General features: G+C 39.9%; 1 protein-coding gene across 13 annotated transcripts in view; it reads right to left on the bottom strand.

Moving 5' to 3' along the window:
- Window positions 1-8,472, bottom strand: part of Dclre1c (DNA cross-link repair 1C) — a 30,093-nt gene extending 21,621 nt beyond the window's left edge. For 3 of the 13 annotated variants that reach the window (XR_007349716.1, XR_007349715.1, XM_048809178.1), the window contains exons 1-3: window positions 8,266-8,470; window positions 3,811-3,862; window positions 878-962 (exon numbers count right to left, since the gene is read on the bottom strand). Coding sequence is in view for 5 of the 13 variants with exons in the window: in XM_048809178.1 (XP_048665135.1) it covers window positions 878-962; window positions 3,811-3,862; window positions 8,266-8,470 (342 nt within the window). In the remaining 8 variants the exon portion in view is untranslated. Of the gene's footprint in view, window positions 1-877; window positions 963-1,503; window positions 1,545-3,810; window positions 3,863-8,265 lie in introns of those variants that run through there. The other 10 variants (XM_015483506.2, XM_048809172.1, XM_048809171.1 and 7 more) reach the window with 7 other exon arrangements.
- Window positions 8,473-12,009: the final 3,537 nt, after the last annotated feature.

Here is a 12,009-nt window from a genome sequence, read left to right as displayed (position 1 = left end):
TTTTTCCTCATTTTTTATGCATCAGATTTGTATTTGGCTTTCTCCCCTTTACTATCTTACATTGGAGAGAACCATTTTATTCTGCCACATGGAAGGTTATCCATTCTATTATTATTATGCTTATTATCCCTTTCTTATTATAACTCATAAACTGTGTTTATTTTTTCTAATCTAGCTCATGATCTAAATAAAAAGACTTAGCAGTCAGACATAGTGTACACCTACAGTCCCAGCTATATGGGAGGCTGAGATAGAAGGATCACTTGAGCCCATGAGTTCAAGACCAACCTGGCCAGCAACATAGACAAAGTTTGAGACCCCCATCTCAAAAACAAAATAAAACAAACAAACAAAAAAACTTAGCAATTATGTCAATGAACATCTTACTTTAAAATATTACAATGCAAGCTGGGCACAGTGGTGTACACCTGTAATTCCATCTACCTGAGAGGCTCAGGTAGGAGGATCACAAGTTAGAGGTTAACCTAGGCAACTTAAAAAAAAAAAAAAACCTACTTCAAATTAAGAAGAGCTGGGGTGTAACTTAGTGGTAGAGCACTCACCTAGCAAGTGGGAGGCCCTAGCACCCTGCCTCCAAAAAAATTACAATGCACTTTAGCTAAAGTCAGTGAGATTAAATAAATCAAACTGAAGACCTAGATCAAACTCTTGAGGAAAAACAACAAAAATTAACAAAATGATGACCTCTCAGACTGCTGTATTATAGAAGAGTAAATAGCAATATTCTAACTAATGTATACAATTACAGTGTGTGAGAAATTAGGCTTTGAATAATTTTAATAATATTTTCAATCTACCTCTAAAAATATTTCCAACTTACACAAAGAATCAATGTTATTCAAAAAATGAAACTTACAATTCGTTTCTCCCAAAATCTGTATTTCGGGCTAGTTAACAATAACTCCTTAGTAACAGGAGAACAGTACAGGTAAACCTTCAAGCTGAAAGGAAAAGACAAAGAGAAAAAAAAAACAAAAAACAGGTGTTTTAGTACATTCCAAAATGAGCACCCTGGAACCAGAAACTGTACTTCGTCCAGCTTCAATCTTCTCTAAAAACCCTGAAAACCTTAGAGAAGTTCCCAACATACCAATGCCCAATGACTATTTCAGTTCCACCCAGAGCATAAGAGGGGAAAGTGCTTTGCCCTCGGATCCCCAAGCCCTTCACCAAGTCACACAGTGGTGCACACCTGAAAACCCAGTAACTAGGAGGCTGAGGCAGGAGGATTTCAAACTCAAGGACAGCCTGGGAAACTTAGTAGGATCCTGTCTCAAAATAAAAAATAAAAGAGGCTGGTGGATGTAGCTCAGTGGTAGAGCATTTGCCTAGTATGTACAAGGCCTTGGGTTCAATCCCTAGTACTGCAAAAGAAAAAAAAAGAAAGAAACTAATTCCATGGTTGGATATAAACATCAAATACATGAAATAAAATAGAATGCTTTTACTATATTGAATAGGGAAGTTTTTCTAAACATTTACCTTAAAAGCCAATGCCATAATGGAAAAGACTGATGAATCAACTATAAGAAAATAATTTAAAAAAGAAGTCCGTCATCACTCTTATATTACAAATACACACCAGGGGGCTCAGGATATAGATAAAACACATGCCTCATATGTGTGAGGCTCAGGGTCCAATCCCCAGCACTGAAAAAAAAAAAAATTGTGTACATGATCAGGTATATCTGGAAAGATACTGCTAAATGTTAAGCTTTTTTAAACTTCAGGCTGATCTACTGTATTTATTTTTATCTTTTGTAGTGCTGGGTATCAAGCCTTTTGCATGCTGGGAAAGTACTCTACCATTGAGCTATACCCATTGCCCCGTATTTACTTTTTCAGTGAATAGAAATTAATTTTGTAATAAACTTGAAAAATTCAATAGTGTAGTTTAAAGATTAGGAATATACTCCATGGCAGATTACTTTCTAAAGATGGCCACACTACTATAAACCCCTGCACACATATTCTTCTTACAAAACCAGTTATCAAAATTCTTCTATTTGGAGGAAGGAGTTGTGTTCCCTCACCTTGAACCTGGGTAGGCCTTTGTATCGGCCTTAACCACAGAATATGATGGAAGTAATTGCATGACTTTTGAGCTAGCTCTCCAGGTATACGTTTCCCTCCAGACCTTAGGACATACACTTTTTGACTGAGTCTCCATTAAGTAGTCCAGATATCCCAAACTACCAGGCAAAAGAGCTTGGAGAGAGAGATGCCCAGAGAGACCCAGAAGTTCTGGCCTTTGCTGTTGCTATTTGAGTCTTCCTAGTCAAGGTGTTAGCACTGACTTTTTAGATAATATCAGTCCCATCTGCCACGAGGCAGGCAGAAACCAGTCATTCCCCTTGTACTTTCTTACAATTCTTAACCCACAGAAACTGAGGTGTTAAACATGATTACTGTTCTTAAAGTCACTCAGTTTTGAGGCAATTTGTTATGCAGCAATGGATAGCTGATATATAGGCTCTGAAATCAGACAAACCTGGTTGAAATCCTAGTCCTGCCACTTACTAGCTGCATGACTTTGGGCAACTAATTGAACCTCTCTAGCTCCTCAGTTTTCTCATCTGTAAAATATAAATCATAATAGTATCTATCTAAAAGATTATCAAGAGGCTTTAATGAGAATGTCAGTTCCAAGAAGACAGGGATTTTCATCAGTGTCACTCACCACTATATTCTCAACCTTCAGCACCATGCCTGGCTCATCGCAGGCACTCAAAAAAAAAATTCCTGAAAAAATTCACAGTGCCTTGAATACAGTAAGTTTTCAAGAAATATTAATTATCTTTCTCAAGAACACAAATTATTGCTATTTGATAGCAGAGAAGCCTAACAGCCACTGGTTTAAAAATCAAAGGGCCTTTTCCAAATATGTATCTTGAGAATTTGGAATTTAGATTTAAGTAATGGCTTCAGGAAAAGTCCAATAGTTCACCTTTAACAATAGATCCAAGCCAGGCATGATGGCCTGTAATCCAGCAGCTTGGGAGGTTGAGGCAGGATTGCAGGTTTGAAGCCAGCCTCAGCAACTTTTAGCAAGGCTGTATGCAACCTAGTGAGACCTTGTCTCAAAATAATAAATAAAAAGGGCTGGGGATGTGTCTCAGTGGTTAAGTGCCCCTGGATTCAATCCCTAGTACAAAACTAACAAACTAAACTAAACAAAACAAAAAGGATCCAGCTAGGTGCAGTGGTGCATGCCTATAATCCCAGCAGCTCCAGTGGCTGAGGTAGGAGGATCACAAGTTCAAAGCCAGCCTTAGCAACTTAGCAAGGCAATGTCTCAAAATAAAAAATTTAAAGGGATGGTGATGTGGCTCAGTGGTTAAGCACAACTGGGTTCAATCCCTGGTATCACAAAAAGAACATATCCAAAGATTATTATAAGACCATTCACACACAAACACACAGAAATGAAGACAAATGTTATTGTTATTACCAGTAGCATGGATGAATCTCACAAATATAATGTTAAATCAAAGAAAAACATAAGAGTCTATTCAGTATGACTATTTATACAAAGTTCAGAAACAGCCAAAGTTAACCCATGATGACAAGAGTAATAGGGGTTACCTCTGGGAGGAGGAAGAACCAGGAGGAGACAGGGGGGTCTAGGATAGTGTTCAATTTCTTGATCTGGGTAGATGTGTTCACTCCGTAAAAGTTCAGTCTGTCCCTTTCTTATGTATGCACTTTTCTGTCTAGATGTTATTTCCCAATTAAAATGTTTTCTTAAACACACACACACACACACAAATATGTAGTAAAAGAAATCACCTGCACTCTAATCTTCTTTTCAAGGTAGAGGCCCTTAATCCTTTCATGTGATCTAAAAATAGGAGAACAAAAATCATAAACATGTTTTTTATTTTCCACAGAATTCCGTAGCCCAAAGAAACTGAGTCATCTTGTGATGCTTCCTGTTAAGAGAAAACATGAGGTAAACTTTTATAACAGATTGATTTAGGTGGGCTGTGAACCCTTTCTTCTGCAGATGAGGAATCCCTGAGAAAAGAATAGGAACTACTAAAAGTTGCCCAACCCTGAGCCATCAAAAGTAATTTAAAAGGAAAGTGACCCCCAGCACCTTGGGCAGAGTCTAAACCTCCCTGAGGAACCACTGGATGGATAATTGCTTCTAGAACTTCCCTTCACTCTCGTCCTCAACCCAAACATTCTTTGGGCTTCCTATAGTGTGACCCATTCAACTCCCACCACTTAAGTTGGTCCATCCAGAAGTTGAAGCTTGTGTCCGCTGGACTCCACTAGGATGTCATTCAGGCTGAAGCCAGAATCAGCAGCTGTAGGGCAGGCCCAAGATAGCTATAGATGGGCTCCTCACCAAGGCTTCCTGCAGGTTGTATTTTTTGTACATAGCCAAAGCATGAACACCCTGATTCAGTGTATGCAATCAAGGTCATAAACATGTGCCTTGAGCATGCACCCACTTATGTAACCTGTTGGCAATGTGCCTTCTTTATGTAGCCTGTATATAAAAAAGGCCTATGAGAACACTCAGGGGGCTAGGGGCTGCTGCCACCTCTGAATAAAGCATGTCTACTATCCCGACTATGCCTGGCATCTTCTTTTAACCACCTGAGACCGAAACCTTCTTTCCTGGGCCTGAGCCACAGCTCAACAGCCGTGTCTCATCATTTGCTCAGCCCAGTGTGACTGCTGGATTGAAAGGAGGGACATTACTAGCCACACAGACTTGCTCTACAGCCCTCCGAGTTAACCAACACAGAAAGATAACATGCAAGAAAGCTAACAATTATACCAAAGAGTACATTACCACAGAGTGCATTCTAATATACTGTGACTCTTCAGTGTATAAAGGCCTGAATAATAATAATGTCTAAGCACTTCTAATTGTTTACATCGAACTATTTCTAATCTTTTGATTATCACTACTACCACATACACACAAGACTTTGGTTTATAATTGGGGATCTGTGAATCCAGAGAAAACAAAGTAGTCATCATACTTCATGGGACACATGCCCCTCCAGGACAAATCACCTGTTCCCTAAGAAAGTGGGTCCCTTCAGGTTGCAGCTGGTCCAGCTGTTTAGGACTTATGGGTATGTTCCAAAGGTTTCCAAGAACTTGTGTCCCAGCAGAAAGGAGGCTGAAACCAAACTCTGTACACCATTCTCTCAAACTAATGCAGCAGGCAGTACCCTGTGCCTTTGTATCATGACCTCCATCCCCACCACCCATAGGCCCTTCCTAACTGGTAGTCAAGAGAACCTGGGTGAGTTTCCTTGACTGCATCCAGAGTCTACTTTCCAGAGTGGTTTTCTTTTCCTTGACAAGAAAAAAATCATCTTAAGTTGCCCCTTCAAAAGATCTTCTCCAACCTTGGGCCACTCTCAAGCCATGAGTGCTCTCTTATCCTCTGAACCTGACTGATGCTCCGTAAATCCTACCCTGAGCACGGAGTTGGACTCCAGATGGGTCCATGACCCACTTTAATCATATTATAATGTTAATGTATTTCTGTCTATTTTTTTTCTAGAGAATACCCTATCATTAGGTATTCTACATTAGTCGGTTCGGGTTTCCATAATAAAATGCCATAAACTGGGAGGTTTAAATAACACATTTTTATCTCTCACAATTCAGAAAGATGGGAAATTCAAGATCAAGATGTTGGCCAATTTGGTTTCTGATGAGGCCTCTTTTCCTAGAGCTGCCTTCCCATTGTGTGCTTCTGTAAAGAGAGAGCCCTCTTCCTCTTTTACTGGGGATTAAGCCCAGGGTGTTTTACCAAAATAAAAAAAAAACTGAGTTTTTCATTTTGAGACAAGGCATTGCAAAGTTGCTGAGGGTAGCCTCAAACTTGCAATCCTCCTGCCTTATCCTCCTAAGTTCTGGAATTACAGGTGTGAGCTGTTAGGTACAGGACAGGCTGAATTAAGTTGTCTGCAGGGCATGCCAAACAAAGTTAGCTGCAGGATGACCTGGCTTCTCAAACCCTCTGTCTGGTTCTTTATCACCTGCTTGCTTTAAGCCCAAAGGCCCAAGTCCCCGCTCAAGGCTGAACTCTTAACCCCCACTTGTGCCAACAAGGCAACTTGCAGACCCAGAGACCCCGTTAGATTTTGGCTGTAAAAACTCCCTCCTGCCAGGCCCCTCTCTTGTTTTCTCTCTCTTTTGCTCTCTCTTGCTCTTGCTCTCGCTCTCTCCCCCTCCATCTCTTCTCTTTCCTCTTTCCTCTCTCTTTTTTTTCTCTCTCTCTCTTCTCCTCTTTTGCACGGCTGCAATAAAGCTCTCTTGGTCACTCCGAGTGTTGTGGTCACTTTCCTTTCAAGAGCCACCACACCCACCTCTCCCATTAGCCTTGATTATCTTCTTTTTTAGGACCTAGCCTCAAATATTATTACACTGGCTTAGGACTTCAACATATTTGATTTGGGGCAGTGAGTGTATAGCATGGTCAAAGAAGCCTATGCCTCCAAAAGGTTAAAAAATACCAGTAAGCAATGTGGGAGACTCCAAAAGCAGAAGTTGAGTTTGCATAAATAAATTCACATGTGATTAGAGAAAAGGAAAAATTATTATAAACTGCTCCAGAGTAGGGAAATTCAATTTCTTATTTAATGTGCAAATACATGATGGTGATCTCACAAATTCCTTTAGATGAATTCAAACTCATTAATCCTAAACAGGAAGGGCAAGTTCCTAAATAAACTTTAATTACTGCTGTTACTAAATTTTGTAGGAGGCCATTGATTTGAACTAGGCTCTTGCACTAAGCTACAACAAATCAAACCAATATAGTTTAATCACAGTAACTGAGCTTTGGTTGGCTGCAAAAGGTCCTGTAATCAACTAATTAAGCTGTAACCAATTGAATGGCTCATTATCTACACTGTAGCCAATTAAGTTGTTTTCTAGGCCTGACCACTATTCTGTAATATTGTCAGATCATACTGTTAGCTGTTTTCAGAGCCTGCGGTGGTTCTAGAAGCTTCCTGATTCACAAATTGTATTTTGTTTTTCTTTGCTCAAATAAACTCTACTAATTTTAATTCAGTCAAAGGAAGGTGATCACATTTTGAGTTCAGAGTCTCCAACGAGTAAAAATATGAGCATTCTCATCAAGCAGTGGCTTCTCAATGAAAAACAAAACCAAAATCATGTTCTCAAGAATAAACAGACTCTCAGGGTATAGTAATAGCTAATCAAAAGGGGAGGTCCAAGTTTTCCTCATTAAAGAGAAATCACTGAAAGAAACAGAGGCATTTCCCAAAAGCAGTAATGTCAACAATATAGATCAGGTTAAAGTGATTGATTCCACATTCAAGACAATAGTTGGTCTTCACACCAACTGCATGAGGAAAGGCAATTTCTACATCCATAATTTGCTTTAAAATTCTTTTGCACTATGATATGCATGCATGAATTTGTTACTCTTGATTCACTCCTCCATAGCTAATCCAGAAGCTGGCACTGGAAGAGCAGCTGCTGGAGGGCTTAGGTTTACCTCAGTGCTGCAAATTAATTAAGTAGCAAATTAATTAATTTGCTGACTTGTGAGTCAGCAAAAAGATGTTAAAAATGTACATTGGCTTCTTCCTGGAGCATCTAGCCTCGGGTCATTATCATGAAATATGATACTCTAAACTGCATCCCTGAATATGTTCAGCTGTAGAACTGTAGAGTTCTGGGTGCCTGATGCCTTCTAGAAGGAAAATCCTGCCATCCTAGACTAGAATGGATCTCTCATGTTAAATGTGGACAGAATATCTGAAAAGAGGGGTAGCTTGCACTTGGTATAGCTTACGACACGTTGTTCAACTTGATCAGGTGTGCGCACAGATGTTGGCTAACTACTGTTGGTGGGTATAAAAGAAGTTGATCTGAAACTTGTTTTCTTTACACATGGTAAAGAGAAGTGGGTGGAGAAACAGAGAGGAAGAACGAACTAAACCTCGACAACATCTGACTAGCCGCCACTAGGACAGCGACCAAAATAACTCAGTGACCTACCACACTGGCCAGTGTCACTGTGCGCAACTGGCAGTCACTGTTACTCCAGGTTCTCCAGGTTGTCAGATCTAGGAATAAAGTGTTAGGCGAAGAGCCGACTGGGGCATGTGCGCTTTCCAGTCCCTGGCTGGCCTCCCACAACCTCACGTCTGTAGCTCCAGGGCCCCGTCCGCTCTGCCATTGTCACTCCCAGCACCCTACATCCCGGAAGTGGGGGGCGCAGGTCTCACTCACCCTTGTGGCAGTGGGACAGAAAGTAAGCTCGGGCTTTCAGGTTCTCTCTGTCGAAGCGGTCAATGGAAATGGTGGGATACTCAGCCATCTGTCCCTCAAAGGAACTCATAGCGCCGCAGAGCACTGAACCCCGAGCCCGCAGCGAAAGCCGAGGCTGACACAGATCCGACCGCCACTTCCGGGAACCTTTACACCGCCTCGCCATTGGTCGGCCGAATGCAGCCACGACCAATCAGAGGAGCCTAGCGGCTGAGGGCGGTGCCAAGGAGCGTCCATAGGTTCCAGTAGCCTGGGCCTCAGGTTTAAATGTCGGAGCTGAGCTGCAGACAGTGAGCTTGTGGCTTTACCTAGAGTGGGGTCTCCCAACCCGGTGGGATCAAGGGCCTGGAACAAAGAGTAGCATTCCTGTGAAGTGGGCTGCGGAGTGGCTCTAAATCTGACTGCGTTCCTTTTCTTGTCTTTCAAAAACCAAGCTTGTTTTTCTCCTCGGAATTTCTATAGCCATGAGGATCCCATAAGAAAATTTCATACTCAGGGTAGATTCCATACTTAGCCGTTCGCTCCTCCGTGTATATATACATGATCTACAAGTTTAGGGAAGAACTATGTCTAATAATCACAGCTCAGAAGCATGCCCTTAGAGCAAAGAAGTAGGGATCCCTACAGTGTCTTATCTGCTAGCCTCCTCCAGCCTCCTCCCCTCCCCCTACCCCAGTTTAAGCTGTATTTTTAGAAAGTTAGAATATACAGATGGATGATGGAGAAAGCTCTGAAGAGGCTTATTAAAGTGTTAAGACCCACCAAATATGTAGTCACAATGGCATTTATTGTGCCTCTCTCCAGCAAGTTTCTCTAGACAACACAGTATTATTATTAATCACAAAAACTGGAACACTTTTAAAATCCTGCTTATACAATGACACTGTGACAAACTTTATGGTGGCTACATAGCTAGCTAAAAAGTACCTTCAAATAGTGGTCCATCAGTTTGGAGACCACCTGTTTGCAGAATATGGTAAATCATAGCTTCTGCGGAGACACAAAATGATATGAGAACAAAGCCAGAAACAAGAAGTTCTAACCAGGGGAATCAGGAATCAGAGGGCCATAGTTAGAGAACAGCAGCTTATCCTTCAGCTGATACTCAGAGTTTTATTTATGTACAGATTCTCATGAAATCTCAATGAAGAGGAGAGGGAATGGGAAAGTAAGAAAGAGCAGTGGAGTGGAGAGGTAAAAACATCATAATCACGAATTTAAGTAAAATAGACTACCACTCTACTACTACTGGCAACATCTTTGATTTGGTATAAGATGGTTTTTTTCCTAGAATAAAGGAGGGCTATTGCTTTGGTGAAGTAGTTGATATGTAACAACGAATTCTGTAGAGAGTCTGATATCTACCCAATCTTGAAGAATGTGGAGCTTCTAGAAAGTCAAGACAGGAAAACGCTCATACTATTATTCATCTGCTCATTTATTTATCTCCCCTTTTTTCACAATTGGATACAATACAAAAGAATATAGGGAAATAGAGTCAAGGCAGAGGGACAAATAATGAAGATGGGACAAATAATGAAGATGGCTAAGCACAGCCCACGGATACACACACACAAGTACTCATATGAAAAGTAGGGCCTGGATTTGGCTCTTTAAGAAGCCAAAGGAAAGAAGAAAACACAATAATTTCTTAGTTTGTGGCATTCTTAAATTATAAATAATTTTTTCAGAAGAAGTCCAAGTTTGGATGCTGAGTCCTGAGAGTAATTTCTCCAGTGGATGTTTGTTTAAGAAAATAAAGCAAAGCTGTGAGATGCAAACACTGTCACCTACAGTTTTCTGCATCCTCATTCCTTAGTTGGAAATTTCCATCTTTCATAAATCTCACAACTCTTTCAATTTCTACATCTTTGATTCCTTCTATCCCAACAAGACTGAAAACTGCTAATAAGCTTATGTTGAAAACCTAAAAATTCATTATTGAAGGGCTGAGGGTATTGCTCAATGGTAGAACATGTGCTTAGCATGTGTGAGGCCCTGAACTCAATCCCCATTATTAAAAAAATAATTATACATTCAGATAGATATATCATTGTTGGGAAGTCACATTAGAATATATTTTACTTAATTTAATATACTTAAAAATCTTTGTCAATGTAAATAACTTTCATTATAATTTATTGTGTCTTATTCTATTCTTTTAGAATAGAATATTATGTTATTCTAGGGAGTATACAATAAGATATAAAAAGTGTATTCGTTTGCTAGGGTTTCATAACAAGTAGCACATACTGGGTGGTTTAAACAACAGAAATTTATCATCTCAGTTCTGCAGGCTACAAGTGCAAGACCAAGCTATTAGGTTGGTTCCTTCAGAGGACTATGAGGAAGAATCTGTTCCATACCCCTCCCATAGTTTCTAGTGGTTAGCTGTCAATCATTAGTGTTCCTTGACTTGAAAAAAGTGTTCCTTTCATGTAGAAGCATGACCCCAGTCTTTGAGGTATCTTCTTCTGGGCTTCTCCCCATGTGCATGCCTGTGTCCATACTTCTCCCTTTTATAAAGGACACAAATCATGTTGAATTAGGGAGGAGTTCACACTACCCTAGTATGATATCATCTTGCATAATTACAACTCCTGTGACCCTATTCCAAAAATTGACATATTCTTAGGTGCTGAGGGTCCAGATGTCAACATTTGGATTTGAAAAGGGCACAATTTAACTCATAAGAAAAAGCAATGTAAAATACAAAATTTATTCCTTTTTTAATAAAAAGAAAGAAAAATGGGTTTAGAAGTAGGCAGAGAAATGTTTGGATTCATTCAAGTTAACATTCCAAAATAAACAGATAGGAGGCTCAGAGTCTAGTCACTAGACGGTGGAGGCCCTGGTTACAGTCTGAGTCCTTCCTATTACTGCGATCTTGGCTAAGTTAACCAACCTCTCTGAAACTTGGTTTTCTCACCTGTAAGATTAAGATACAAGTAATAAAAAAAGTCCAATCCCTGGAGTAATGGTAAGTTCTAAATAAATTTCAGGAATTATTATTCATTTGGCATCTATTAAGGACCTGGCACATGCCTGAAACAGGAGGCACATGAAGGAATCAGTTATAGCCTATAAAGACCTGTAATACAATCTCACAGAAGGAGAAACCCATGGGAACAAACATATACAAATACAAGAGTTTGGTAGGAATTTTAATGGAAGTGTTCCCAAGGTATAGTGTTGGGACAAATGGGGGATCTTAATTTTGCAAGGAGAAAGAGGCTATCAGAAAACTTAGTAGAGAAAGTAAATTTGAATTTAGCTTTTAGACCTAAGAATAGCTGAAGTCCCTAGAACAATCTTTTACTCAATCTGAGCCCTGAAATTAGTTCTGTTTAACCTAAGTTTTGGGCTCAAAAGGGGCAAAATAATGGAGACATAAAAGGGAAGTGACGACTGAACCAGCTAAGTAGGAATCAGACTATAAAGGAACTGTACCCCAAGCTAAGCCTTTTAAATTTTGAACTTGAGCAGCAGAGGGAAACCTGGCCTTGAGTTAAACAAGGAGTGGGAGGCAAGATTAGAATAGTATTTCTCAAAGTGTAGACAATGAGTTTTTAGTAATTATGTTTAATATGTTCCTTTAATTTGAAGTTTATGTAATTTAATTTGTAATAACATGGCTGTGTTCAACAACTAGCTAACAAAATTCCTAAAATTTTAACTCTTGGTTGTTGTGATCCCTAATGAGCT

The sequence above is a fragment of the Marmota marmota genome, unplaced genomic scaffold, assembly GCF_001458135.2.
Source record: "Marmota marmota marmota unplaced genomic scaffold, marMar, whole genome shotgun sequence".
NCBI classification, from domain to species: domain Eukaryota; kingdom Metazoa; phylum Chordata; class Mammalia; order Rodentia; family Sciuridae; genus Marmota; species Marmota marmota.
This window is presented reverse-complemented; position numbering and strand designations above follow the sequence as displayed.